Genomic DNA, 14,894 nt, shown 5'->3' with positions numbered 1-14,894 from the left:
ATACGTGTCATTTTGATGCTCTATTTATAAGCTGTCAAAATCAGTCAACACTGTTTGATTTGCATGCGCTTCATATTTTTTTCAATCGTGGGAAATTTTGAAAATTAGCGAAAAAAATCGTATTTGTGGGAAGTTTTGCTTAGTCCCCTTTTTGCCAAGAAAACTGCAGACGAAAGTCATCGTTTGCTCGTGGAATTGTATAGCGAACATGTTCTTGCAAAATCACAGTGTTTTTAGTAATTTCAACGCTTTAAATGTGGCGATTTTGATATCAAAGACAAAGAGCGGCCTGGACAGCCGAAAAAGTTTGACGATGAAGACCAAAAGGCAGTAATGTATTTCTAAAACCGGGCAAAATCATTTCTGGAGACCTGTACCGACAACAACTGATTAGTTTAAAATGAGCATTGAAGGAAAAACGGCCAGAATCTGAGACCTGACACGAGACATTGATTTTCCAACATGACCATGCTGGGCCACATGTTGCTCAACCCGTTAAAAACTATTTGGAAAATAGCGGATGGGAAGTTCTGCCCACCCGCAATATAATTCAGACTTGGCGCCTTCTGACTTCCATTTGTTTCGGTCGATGCAGAATGCACTTTCCGGAATACGCTTCACTTCAGTCCAAAGCATCAACAATTGGCTAGATTCGTTCTTTGATTCAAAAGGTGACCGGTTTTTTAGAGATGGCAACCCTCAAACTGTCAGAAAGATGGAAAATGTTGTAACTTCCGATAGACAATACTTAAAATAACAGAAGTGTTCAAGATTTTATTTTATAAACGCTCAAATATCCTTAAAAAATCCTGTTTTTAAGTTATAGACCTAATAATTATATTTTAGTTTATTAATACTATTAATTCATTTGACATTTTAGTTAATAGACAGGTTCAGGCATCGTATAGCAGCTGGTGAGTTGACTGACTGAGAAACTGGCGTCGCGGGTTCGATTCCCGCCATGTGTAAAAAAAATCCAAGATATTTTTTTTTTGATTTGTTGAGAGTTGTGGTGTATTTTTTTAAGCTACCTTCCATATCTTCTCTTTCCCACATGCTAAAAAGACTTAGCAGGTTATTCCTTTTTTTAAAAAAAGTTGTCTATCTATAAGTGAATTAGAACCAGAACCGCAGATAAGTGTTTTCAACTCAACTGCTCCCGGATAAATCCGCTTTACTGCGTCAGAGCCATAACTGATATCCATATTTGAGTCGTTTTTGGCGGCTATAAAGAGACGCGGGTTACGGAAATAGACGATCTATTTGTTTGTAAACATATTGATTTAATTTGTAAACAACTGGCAGCAAATTTGTGTACGTGTGTTTTAATGTTTGATGTGTTAATACCGTTAATGGAATAATTTCGGGATTATGATAATCACATGGAAATAACAATAAAGATCTCGAAATGGGAACAGTTATCACCGCCTACATATTTGTACAAGTCGGTACACAATACGCAGTACAAACGCTGGCGTTGGCAGATATTGATTTTCATAACTAAGATAATAACAAGTCGACCACTCGACAATCCCGTGAAAAGTATTTACGCGTCGTATGTATGGGGTACGGTATTCAGTGGTTCTCAATATACATAATCAAGTATGACCATTGACCATGTACTCCCCCTTCGCTCCGAACTCAAGTGGCTTTGTTTTTATGAGCGCATAAACTATAAATCTCTCCCACTTCTCTATAATATTCTTCACAACCCCTGCGCAACAAAATATCCCGGTGAGATTTTTTTTTTTTTTTCTGATCATGGCCTCTCACTTCGTTATTCTCAGGAGATAACACGCATTCCTTGGCATAGCGCATCATTTATCCTTTTCTGATCAAGGTGCTAGACTTTGGAATGAGCTACCTCTTTGTATAAATAATGCACCTACTCAGGACGCCTTCAAGAAACGCCTGGAACATTACTATAAATCCTTAGAACCCTAACCTTCCTTCATTTCAATGTTTAAAAAAAAACCCTTTCTTTCATTGGTTCCTCATTCTCTCTTCTACCAAACTCATTACTTGATTCTACATTCCTTGTCGCTTAAAATGTATTACACAATGTATTTTTATTTGAGTAAATATGTGCAAGCCTCATATCCCCAATAGAGAAGAGCTGTTATTTTTAATTAAATAGGTTTTTTTTGTATATCGTCTGACTAACTTGCAAAACTCCAATCTCCGAAGAAAAAAAAAATTACAGGAGGGTGAAAAAACAGTGTAACAAATTATACGGTTTTTTCACCCTCCAGTAATTTTTTTATTTTTGGAGATTGGACTTTTGCAAGTTAGTCAGACGATATATTTTTTTTGTTTTGTAATACATTTTTGTTTTTTCAGTACAAACTTTTGGCCAACTCTTCTTTTAACCAGTCTGTTTTTTTGGTTAGGTGGAAGATATTGTTTTTAGCAATAAGTCCGCCAAAGTACTTTATTCCTTGTATTTGAAGATTCAAATGAAATAGTTGATATTTATATTCAATAATGACATACACGAATATTCTGGAGATAAAATATACATACGTTTCAAACTTTAGACTATCAATTTCAAGAACCGAGATAACTTAGCATGTTTAAGAAGAGAAGCGGTCTCTTTTTTCTTCATACAAAGGTGTTCCCGTATTTTCTCCCTGGAATATGGCACCAGAGCAATGATTTTTTTACACACTATGAATATTTATCATTAACGTGCCCCTATTGTTTTTCTTTTTTTATAAATTGTTTCTAATGGGAGCTAGAACCATCCAAATACCCAAAAATAACCAAGTTTCATTTGCCGTCTTCAAACGTACGGTATATAAATATGATATTTTTTTTTTTGATAAAGTCTCATTCTGATACTCTAAATTCGGTTCAGTTTTGCGAAAAACGAGGGACGGAAAAACAATGTCCAAATACCTACTCATCAAAATTGTCTAGCATCGCATATCCTCTAAACCAATTTCCTTAATAGGGGGCCCTAAACATAAGCAATTTTTCGAAGTCGGCCTCAGTTCTCAAAGTTTGGGAATCTCTGACGCATAATGGATATTGTACATTTGCACAGTTCCATCAAGTCGAGCATCGTTATCGCGCTGAAAATGGCGAAAATAGATTTTTGTCGGAAAACATTCTTGTCTCCTCGAAGTGATTGACACAATCAGGTCGGATCATATGATTGCGTTCGTTTTATGACAGTCTCATTTTTATTGTTTGAGTGACGAAAATAATGAACACTGTTGTACATGATCAAGACTCATTTAAATATATACCTATAGTAAATTTGACAAAGAAATTTCTATTAAGACAGAAGGATTTTTTTTGATAGCATTTTTAAAAACGATGAAAGCGCTCGCTTCTTTCTTAACACTTTTCATAAAGACGCCTTTTAGTTTCGCATATTCACTATCAATTAAAAAAAACTAATTAAGCCAAAATTTCATATTTCTTCACAATCATATCGCGAATATAACAGAATATAGAAAACTTTAAAATCTTTAATTTTATTTCTCACTGCAGGATTGTCAATTTGTGAACAATCAAATATACACGGTGAGTACATTCACCTTATTCAAATTTCCTTGTATTGTAGTGAAATTTGTGTTTCAAAAAACAAATAAAACCAGTATTGAGACGCATCGATTACCTGAAAAAAAAACTCACCAAAACACTCTAAAAACCTGTTTAAAAAAACATATCTTTATTATTACTACTATGAATAACTTATATAGTGCCATTTTCGTAATAAAATACCTCAAAGGCGCTTGATAAAGTGATTCTATAGACAAATAAATTTAATTAACGCTTTTAAATTTGTAATTTAATTAAAACAATTTATTTTGTAATCACATGCTACGGATTTATTCAAATGATTTAGCGAACAAGTGGGTTTTAAGTTTTTTCCTAAACATCACTTCACTCTGACAGCCTCACACTTCTGCTGGGAGAGCATTTCATGCCATGGGGTCTGCGACCGCAAATGCGCGCTCATTCAATTTAGTGCGCTGTTTGCGTAGAGGTATTATAACATATTCTCTCGCCGTGAAATAATTCAATTAGATGAATCTCACTCGCATAAAGGTTTCAGCTCTTTAACTTCACAAACATCAACAGATGAAAGAATTGAAGGAATATAGATGTTCAAATATAGGCAGAATTGTGAATGTTACACAGTGTGTAAAGTGGCCACTTAAACCAGCCATTGACAGGTCATAAGCCCTGTAGATGCCTAGACTTCTATATTACCTTCTCTTAAATGTTCTTTATCTCTGTTGTAATATGTTAATATAAACAGCTCCCCAGGGAGTTGAATCCAGTTCTTGTCTACAAAAATTTGGACAAACTCAAAATATTATTTATTAATTGACGGGCGGCATCAACCGGTAAATTTTTGCGAATGCATTTAATTTGTCTCAGCTGGTAGAAGCATGAACTTTTCGTTCTAGTAATTTGAGCATCAAGAGAAAAGTCAGAATTAAGTAAGACCTCCAGTGATTTAAAAGTGGGTAAAGCGGTACTCCCTACATCGGATAGTGCCGTGAGATCACAATCCACATTCTTCGATAATGTTCTCTATATCTCTGGTGTATAGGAGATAGAGGCGTGGTCCGAGTACTGACCCTTGAGGCACTCTAGTAGACACCTGAAAGTTGGATGAGCTTTTACCCTGGAACACAACTGCTTATTCTCTTTCATTAAGATATTAACTGAACCACATATGTGCCTGATAACGGATGACATAAGTTTTCTCCAGACGTTCAAGCAAAATATTATGGTCTCTTATACAAACAAGTCTTATAGTTTTTTCAAAACACGATGTTTCAATCCCGTTGCTCTATCACAACTTGTTTTCTATTTTCTGATACGCTTAAATAAAAAACAGTCGTAAATACCACTAAAATAAAGCGGTTCGAAAATTGGAATATTTGGGTGAATCTGAATAAACGCGTCGTTATAATGAACCCTTTTGAAACTTTTAGAAGTAGATTCTGCAGTGCAGATGATGAAACATCTTTACACATTCAATGTGAATGTGATGCTTCACCTGAGGATATGAAAGCACTCGGCTCCTACCTAATAGCCTGCTACTTGGGGTTGGGTTTGGAGCAGGAGATTTAAAACCACGAAAACACTCACCCATCACTCAGGAGGTAGGCTTTTTAAAGATCCAAGCTTGGAGGGCGAGAATTAACATACATAGACCTAAAACACTGACTTAAATACAACGATAAAAGATGCAAGATGGTTGTTTTTAGGACAAAAAACAAAATGTGTATGTACCGCTACTCTTCATTGATATACTGAAGTAAAAAGGTAGAGTCGTTTAAATATCTAGGCCATGTACTTTAAGAAAACTGGGCGGACGATTCTGGTATTAAGCGACAATATCGAGTTTATTGTTCAAGAGATTAAAAAAAAAAAAATTTTAGGTTCTACGCTCGCAGAGTGAGCTGAGGTATAAATACAACCAAAGAAGTGTTAGCGATATGAAATTGTTTTACAAAAATGGTTATAGAGCTCTATACAAGCTTTCCCTACATTCAGGCGCAAGTGGGATGTTTGCTACTGCCTAGCACGCTCATTGAGATACACCCGATAGCAGGCCTCAGAGAAGGGCTGGGGAAAAGCTTAAATATTATAATAATCCAATTGGTGTATCGTATCACAATAGATCTATTCTGGTTGCAGTGACGTCATAAGCTTATTTCGCACTGAAAAAAGTATTTTTAAAATCCGTAAATAATCGTTCTTTTATACTGAATTTTTTCCTTTAAAATACTCGAAACAGTGAAACAATCGGAACGATTATTAGAATCCAAATTGTTGTGTTTGTTGTGGCATTTGTTTTATATACCGCTACCGGTAAAAAGTAATCAATTCTACAATAATGAACAAGTTTCAGAACTCGTCACTGTTGTATTGCGAGTGCTTCGCCTCGGAACGGATTTGCAATTGCATTGTAAATTCCAATCAAGCGAATGGAACAAAGAGTAATCGTTAAATTAGTGTAAATACTATAGTTTGTAAATTCAGTGTACATTGGAACGAGACTGTGCATTTAAAAATTGAAGCGAATAAATACGTAACTGCTTTGTCTATTTGTACTTATAGGGAAATATCATACTTCGAATGCCGATGTAAATATATGAAATGGATTAGAAAAATTAATTGTATTTTCAAAATCAATATGGATATTGTGGAAAAATGTTTTCAGACATAACTTTGAAAAAAAAATATAAAAAAATTCCTAGAAGAACGCGATGAATTTGGCATTGATAATTGAGACGTCAAGATTCGTGGCGATGTTCTATAAAAATTTAAACGGTTACAAACAAAGTTTAAAATTAACATGAATCGTGACGTAGTAAGGGCGTGGCCAATACGATGACCGTTTTCGCGGGCATTCAAAATTATAAATCAAAAAATATTCCTTTTTTTACTCGACAGTATTTTTATAGTATTTTATTATTTCATGGACTATTATTACTTTAAAATTGTAATAAAAAAGTGACATTTCCCTATTATTAAAAAAAATATTTGTTAATGGACTGTCAAACTAAGCCAAAAATTTATTCAAATTTATTTTTATGTAACGTGTTCCCATCGCTGTGATTTAAAAACAAATTGATTTGAATTTTTATGGAAGTTTTGTAATTTTGAAATTACTCCGCCCGTGACGTCACTAGTTCTCATCGGTAAGTTGTACTGACCGTTAAAAGTAGAGCCCCTTAGCTGTCGATAAACACTAAACGTTGAAAAAATGGCTTTCTGGAAACCGGAAATCTATCGAACAATTTCGTAAAACAATTAATTGCTCTAATTTTTACCGCCCGTAATAAAAAAAAATTATATCAAATTTCCCGCAGCACTTAACTTTCTTATTTCTTATGATGATGATTATATTATTTATTTGATATTTTTATACAACGTTTGTTTGAAAAAATACCCTTTAGTATGCATTATTGGGTGCAGCAATAAATATAAATATAGGGTTTGCTCTTTCATCATTTTTTTTTTTTAATTCGCAAGTGGTAAAATAAGAGAGTAAAATAAGAGTGTAATATTTAAACCCATTCTTTGTATCTTTAGCGAACATTTTAAAGTAATTAACACTCTTTTGATCTTATGTAATAAAATATATTTTTGTCGCTAACGAGTCTAACGCTGTTAACAATAAAGCCGTTCTAGGAAAAGTTAACAAGGGAACAAAGTTATATATTTGATGATAATTTGCCTACTTTTGCGCCTTTAATGTGTATGCATCGCCTGGTTTAAGTACATTAACTGCAAATTAATGTAAACAGGGTAAAATGTCTAAATTAATTAAAAACAAAAGAGCTTAAGATTACCCTTCTCGAACAGAAAATGAACGCAGTACATTTTCAAATAAACTGAAGTGAAATACCTGGGAAAGTACAGCCAACCGTCCTATAACGCGATCAATTCGTACCGCGTTATATGGAAACCGCGCTACAAGACACCCCAAATTCAAACTAATCTTTGAATTTGTTGCAACAGAGAGGGAAAATGTTTTTGAGAAGGATATATGGGAGTCTAGGCATTTACAGGGCTTATGAGCTCTCATTGGCTGGTTTAAGTGGCCACTTTACACACTGTGTAACATTCACCATTCTGCCTATGTTTGAACATCCACATTTCCTCAACTCTTCTATATGTTGACTTTTGTGAAGTAAAAGAGCTGAAACCTTTAAACCAGTCAATCATCACCAGGTCATAAGCCCTGTAAATGCCTAGACTCCCATATTCCCTCCTTAAAAATGTTTCCACTCTCTGTTGCAACAAGTTTAAATATGAACAACTCCCTAGGGAGAAAATTCAGCCAGTCTGCAAGGATTTGGACATACTCAAAACATTGTTAATACTAGTCTGATTATTCGTATCGCGTTATATAGAAACCACTGCCACGTTATATGAAAACCGCGCTATAAGTAAAAACCGGACCCGTTCAGTAAACACCTTCGCTGCCCTTAGCTTAGTCAGGTACACTAAAACACAGATTACAAAGCTGGGACATGTGCCGGCACGTATGGCACGTATGGCAGCCCTACGTTAGGAATACACGTGTGGAAACTGCGTTATACGAGAGATGACCGTACTGCTAAGATACTTCAGTATTGAATATTTGTAAGAAGAAAATAAATAAACAACTACATACACATAGCACGTGCAGAAAAAATGATTAAAAACATATTTTTTTCGTATCTTCTGTATACACTGAAACATATTTTTACTAGATTAATGCGGATACGAAAGAAAATACACGTTATCAACTCATTAGTGTAAAATAATATTGATTGCATGAAAAAGTATTTAAATATTTTAATACTTATGGCACGAAAACATTTTTTTGATTTTATAATAAATTTATTTATTGATTTAACTTTTCGGATATAATGTTATTTGTACATTAGCGGGCTTATTGCCAAATGGCAATTTCTTCTAACCAACCAGTAAAATAAAAGTTTTATTTTTATAATTCAAGTTACAGAACATATTTAATAGAAAATAAAGATTAAAAAGATAAAGATATATAAAAATATAAATAAACGTATTTGTTTATAAATTACCTGAAATCAAAACTATTACTCAATGGGAAAAAGGAAAAAAAAGGGGGTTCTCTGATTTCCACAAATATTAATGATATTAAGGGGAACATTTTTAAATAGCCGTAAATAACCTGTTCAGAAAATGAGAATGAAGTTGTGTTATAGCGGGCTTTAAACCCCAGATCCCTGATCTATGAGTCGTGGGATCTGTGAGACATTCTGTAAAGTAAAAGAGCTAAAACCTTTATCATGAGTGTGAGATTCATCATATTATGTATCAATATAGGGAGAGAATTCAATCATGCGCGCACTCTTAGAACTCCTTACTTTACATATGATCGAAGTCAATTAGAATTCGCATTGAGCCCTCAATACAAAAAAATATCTATACAATCAAAATTTATATCGTATTACAATTTTAGACGGTTGACTCAGAATACAGGTCCAGGTAAACTACAAACTTACCTAAACTCCAAACTCTCCAAACTCCCAGGAACATGGCTGACGCCATTTTTATGTATAAAACTTTAAATAACGTGATAGATTGCCCTAAGATTCTATCACTTATTAATTTTAGAGTTCCAGTAACGCAGACCAGAAACCAATATAATATATTTAAAATTTCTAAATGTTCCACTAAATCTTTTCAAAATTCATTTGTAAATAGAACCTGCAATATGGTGTAATCAGAAACTTTATTGTATTGATATTAATAACATATCTTTAACTTCCTTTAAAATTTAAATTTTCAAAAATAATTCAAGTTATGATGTTGCGCCTTGAATCCGCAGCCTATATTATGCAGCCTAGGTTATGCGCAGTTCTGTATGTAGGCACATAATAAATGTACACTGTATGATCAACTATAGTTGTATTATATATTACAATGTGCAACTGTGTGACCAATGTTCAAAAGTAGACATATTTTTAATAATATGTATGACATTGACATTTTTAGTAATATTATTAGTTTTGTATGATTAGTTATTTTATGTTATGTATAATTTTTATGTGACAACATTTACAATAACAATATTATGTGGAAGCCTCTAATTGGACTTTATGATATGATATTTATAGTATAATTGTATCTTATAAATTTATAAATGTCTGTTGGCTTTCCAATGAGATAAAATAAATAAGTAAGTATGTATATATACTTATTTATGCAATCAATTTATTTAAAAGAATATATTTATATTTGTGTCCGGATCAATATACGATAGTTTAACTTCAATGTCCCGACAGGCTAGATAAAATTCGCCTATGGCCGGGAATTTAATTAGTTTATTTTTTGCAATATAAGTACAATTCGTTGTTTGATTATGTCCAAATGCTTGCAGACTGGCTGGATTTCCTCCCTAGGGAGTTGTTCATATTTAAATTTATTTCAACAGAGGGGGAAAAATTTTTGAGAAGGGAATATGGAAGTCTAGGCATTTGCAGGGCTTATGACCTCTGTTGAAATAAATTTAAACAATTCGTTGTTTTTATTATAATTTATCAGTTAAAATAATTTATTTACCCCATTCATAGGGCAAGGCTGAGCAAATCGTAAATTTCTCACATTCATGACAATATCTTCTAAACCAGACGTGAAAAAAATTTATTTTCTAAAGAATTTTGAAACAAGATAAATGACTGATTAAAAATTGTAGGAATCAAGTAAATCTGATACACCGCCTAAGAGATGAATAAAAAAGTGTTCAACTTTCCCCGCCCTACCCTACCCAATTAAATGTTCTTCCCTAAAAAAATATTTTTGACCATGTTAAAACCATCGACGTGATACCAAATTATAGACCAAACACCTGATTTAAAAAAATAACGCGAAAGTTATGATACAAACTTTTTTACAAAATCCAATTATTCAAAGACTGATAAATTTACGTCAAAAGAGAGATGATATTCACCTGACAGCGAGATTAATGAAAAAATATTTAAAAATTTTTAGTTTGATAGTTTCTCAAACTTAGGAGTACGTAAAATGTATCATCATTCACCCCCCTTTCCACACCTAGTGGTGCATAGGGCACTGCAATGATAAACCAAATGCAGCGTAGTTGGATCATTTGTTTCATGATGGCTAGGTGACAAATCTAACGCTTCAGATGCAAGTCCACGAACAACAGAATATTACAGTTCGAAAAACCTATACAATCAATTTTTTACATACACCATGCAAGGGATCGAATCCAGAACCTCAAGAATGTTAGGCGAACAAATCAACTACTACACAACGAAACGGACATATTTATCTCAATTCGATTTTATTTTTCAGGAATTTTACCTGAGTCATTGAGTCGAAAACAATCGTCCGGGATTCTAGTTCTATTTCACACACATACATATTTTCATCATCCGCCTGGACACAGAGACATAAATATGAACCTGTTTATATTTTTAGGTGAATGCTTTTCGGTGGCAATTAAAATCGCGTAGCAAAAAAAATCCTTTAGGTGGCCCTTTTCTTTCATATTTTCTTACTGTTTATTTTAAAATTGGCATCCAAGCAAAATATTTATTTTCCATTGTGTGCCTAGCCGGCAGTAAATGTGATCGTTTCCGGATTTCACTTTTTTTTTTATTTGAGGCTCAAGACATAAATTAGCAAGTCGCTGATGCCAGGTATTCTATGAAATTACACAGTCTTAGACCCTTTATTTTTCGAAAAAGTTTCCAAATGAATGAATTATATTGTTAAAATTATATTGTTAGAATTATTTCGGCGCCGTCAAAACTCTTATATAAATTTCTAGGCAGAAACGTCGACTTAGGCGTTTCGAAATATTACCAAAGTTTCATTGAATTACAGTGAAAATTTTATAACTTTGAATTGGTTTAATGCATTGACAGTATTTGTATTTAATTTATTTCATCTAGAATTATGAAAGGATTTTTCAATAAAACGTTTGTAAGAGGCGCACGGAACATGACAAAAAAGGTATAACCACTTCTTTTTACGCATGTTTCTGCATTTATTTATCTCAAGAAATATTCTTACCTCTCCGATGTAAAGGTCTGATGCATAAAGATGATCGAACGGAAGGGCTGCCAGTAGGTCCACAATGAACCAACTCTTCAAGTAGTTAAGGGCTATCGACTTGGAATTCGATACCACCTCACCCTTCCTGCTCACGTAAGTGGTCCGGAAGTTTAAAATTATATCTGAAAAAAAAATTAGATTTTGTTGGATATGCGTCATTAAAAAGGTAAACCTTTGTTCATTTCTGTCAAAATTTACTAGGTTCAAGTTTAAAAATATAACGTGATAAAAACTGCGTCTCTATTGTGAAAAAAGTCGATCGGGTTAGCTTAGATAAACTACTTCTTCATTCGAAATATTTTTTGTAATTATGATTTCTAATAAAAGTTAACTCGTTTTTTGGTTATGAAAAGATAATGTTTTTTTTTAAAGAAACGAATACAGATCAAAATGAACAGTAAATAAAACAGAATACAAAAACGTATTTGAAAATTTAATAAACAGAAATTTGATCTCATTTAACTCACGACTGACTTGTCTACTAATATAATTAATATTTCAAATAGCAAAGAAAGAGTCAAACTGTTTTATATTAGTAAATATTTAAATTTACAAAATTTAAATACAGATTTTTTTATTATACTTATTTGGCATTCTTATAAATATGTGCAATAACTGAAAAAATATATTATATAAATAAAACACGAGTGATACTTTAATCCACAAATTTGGAATATCCAGTGACCGGTTTCATCGCTTTCGCGACATCTTCGAGACTGGACGAGACTTTATATAATAAATTACAATGAACTTCCATCAAGAATTTTCACTTACAAACTTAAATGTTTTTGAAAAAATATAAATGTAAATGTAGGTATTAAAATATAAATAAGATTATTTTTTTAAATTTTAAAAAAACATTGTAAAATGGACAACGACTACAATGCTTACTTGTCTACTTGATCAATTATATTAGAGACAAATTTAAAATCAATATTTTTTACTATCTATTTATCCATTTACGTTAATTATACATTTTTGAAGATATAAGTCCTTACTCCATGGGACTCCCAACTCACCCTAGGACTTTAATACCCGTATGCAGAGACAAACCTTAAGGTGAGGAAAGTACATTCTAATTTCAAATGCAGAGAATAACCCGAAGGTGAAGACAATAGAATGTACTTTCCTCACCTTAAGGTTTGTCTCTGCATGCGGGTATTAAAGTCCTAGGGTGAGTTGGGACGAGTAATAAGATGGCACATACATTAAAGAGCGCATGATGACTACACTAACCACACGAGACATGAGATGCCGTGACCTTATAAAATGTTTATAAAACACTAACGTGTTTTTTTAAACTGTAAAAATATACAATTAAAATAAAGTGCAGAAATAATAAACAACACGAAAAAATATTGAATTTATAACTATCACGTATTAATGTTAACATACATTTTTAATTATACATGCTGAATTTAAATGAAAAATAAAAAAAATATATACTAATTCCAATTGTACCATGTAATGCAGAAACCATTCTAACTAACTAACTAACCATCACGCCATTTCCCCGGAGGGGTAGGCAGAGAGGATAGAACGCCACACCACTCTGTCCTGGCACACTTCCTTTGCTTCCTTCACATTCATACATCTTCTCATGCACGCACGTCGATTATTCCGACTTTTCACATGACCACTTTCAAGAATTTGTTGTACTTGATCATGCCATGTCTTTCTCGGCCTTCCTCGACTTCTACAACCAGACACATTCGCATCATAAATCTTTTTAGCCGTTCTTTCATCATTCATTCGCTCCACATGACCGAACCATCGCAAAAGACCTTTCTTAATTTTGTCGATAATGCTTAACTCAGCCTTGCATTCTGCTCTAATTTCGACATTAGGGCACCTATCATACATTGTTTTTCCGCACATTCGCCTGAGGGATCGCATTTCAACAGCATTCAGTCTACTTTCGTCCCTTTTGTTCCAACTCCATGCTTCGCTTCCATACATTAGGGTTGGTACCAGAACTCCATTATGAACTGCTAATTTAGCCTCTTGCGATAGACACTTATTTGCTACGACAGACTTTAAGGCACCATTAACTCTGTTACCGGCACTAACCCTCCTTTCAATATCCTTGTCCATATTTCCATCTCTAGTAAACATACTACCCAGATATACAAATTCTTCGACCTGTTTCAAACTATCTCCATTTACTACAATCTTACATTCAGTCATAGTTACATTTCTTTCAAAGACCATTCAATTCATAAATTGGTAAGCTGAGATAGTTGCATTTAAATATTTGCGGAATTCAAAAAAATATTTCGACACCGTGTTAAATATTAGAAGTTACCGTACATTTACGGAAACTGGACCACTGTGCGCGTGCAAACCACGAGCCCACTGCGTGATATCGCATGATTGGCCCATTTCACACCACGGCATTATCTACACGGCATGATAAAATACCATACGGTGAATCAAGATTTATTGTTTTACAATGATTTATTTACTAAATGCCTGGCAAACGCAACAACCAGTACACCATGATACCGACTAATCTCCAGTCGATTTCCTTTTGCAGGATTTTTACCAGAGAGTACTCGTTAAATTTGAATAGTGCCTTTGATTAAATTGGCATTCAAATCTCTTTCGCCAAGTTTAACTATATTATTTGAACTTATAATTAGAAATCAAACACTGATTTGAGTCTACTGAATACTTTATTTTATTTTTACAAATATAAACATATAAAAATAAAACTTCGTGACAATTGTTTCGCCTTATTAGGGCATTTTCAAACGAATGTGAAGATTATTTGGATTTAATGTCCTTATATAGTTATATAATTCTGATAAGAAATTTTGATAAGAAATTCTTAAAAATAGAAATATTGTATGATAATACATTTATGTTTATATAAATTTTCTCATAATATTTCAATCATGTTTTAAAATTAAAATGAACAGCAACCTGTTATAATATTATTGATATTTTTTTCGACAACAATTATCTAAATTTACAAAACTATAAGGCTTCATTAATTATCTCACAATACATACTTGTATGTCAATAAATACTTACTTTGTTATATTTTCCCCGAAATTCAAATATAAATACCTAAATTCCCCATTACCTATTAAACACTTATCCTTACCCTTAACCATCGGTTTTTCCCTCAATTATGATTAATGTACATGCTATAGTTCATAAGATTATTTTTATTTTCTACTTAAGTACCTTGAATTATATAACTATAAAAGGACATTAAATCCAAATAATCTTCACATTCGTTTGAAAATGCCCTAATAAGGCGAAACAATTGTCACGAAGTTTTATTTTTATATGTT

The 14,894-nt window shown here is 32.9% G+C and overlaps 1 protein-coding gene across 1 annotated transcript in view; it reads right to left on the bottom strand.

Annotated features, from left to right (window-relative positions):
* Elk (Eag-like K[+] channel) overlaps window positions 1-11,714 on the bottom strand; it is a gene marked incomplete at its 5' end in the record, with an annotated part of 57,448 nt that extends 45,734 nt beyond the window's left edge. Inside the window, one exon of the mRNA XM_088231446.1 lies at window positions 11,551-11,714. Within this exon, the coding sequence (XP_088087572.1) occupies window positions 11,551-11,714 (164 nt within the window). The remainder of the gene's footprint in view (window positions 1-11,550) is intronic.
* Window positions 11,715-14,894: the final 3,180 nt, after the last annotated feature.

The sequence above is a fragment of the Micrasema longulum genome, unplaced genomic scaffold (assembly GCF_059751315.1).
Source record: "Micrasema longulum isolate JH-2025_06_02 unplaced genomic scaffold, ASM5975131v1 h1tg000887l, whole genome shotgun sequence".
NCBI lineage: Eukaryota > Metazoa > Arthropoda > Insecta > Trichoptera > Brachycentridae > Micrasema > Micrasema longulum.
Note: the sequence above shows the minus strand (reverse complement) of the source record. Positions and strands in the feature narration are given on the sequence as shown.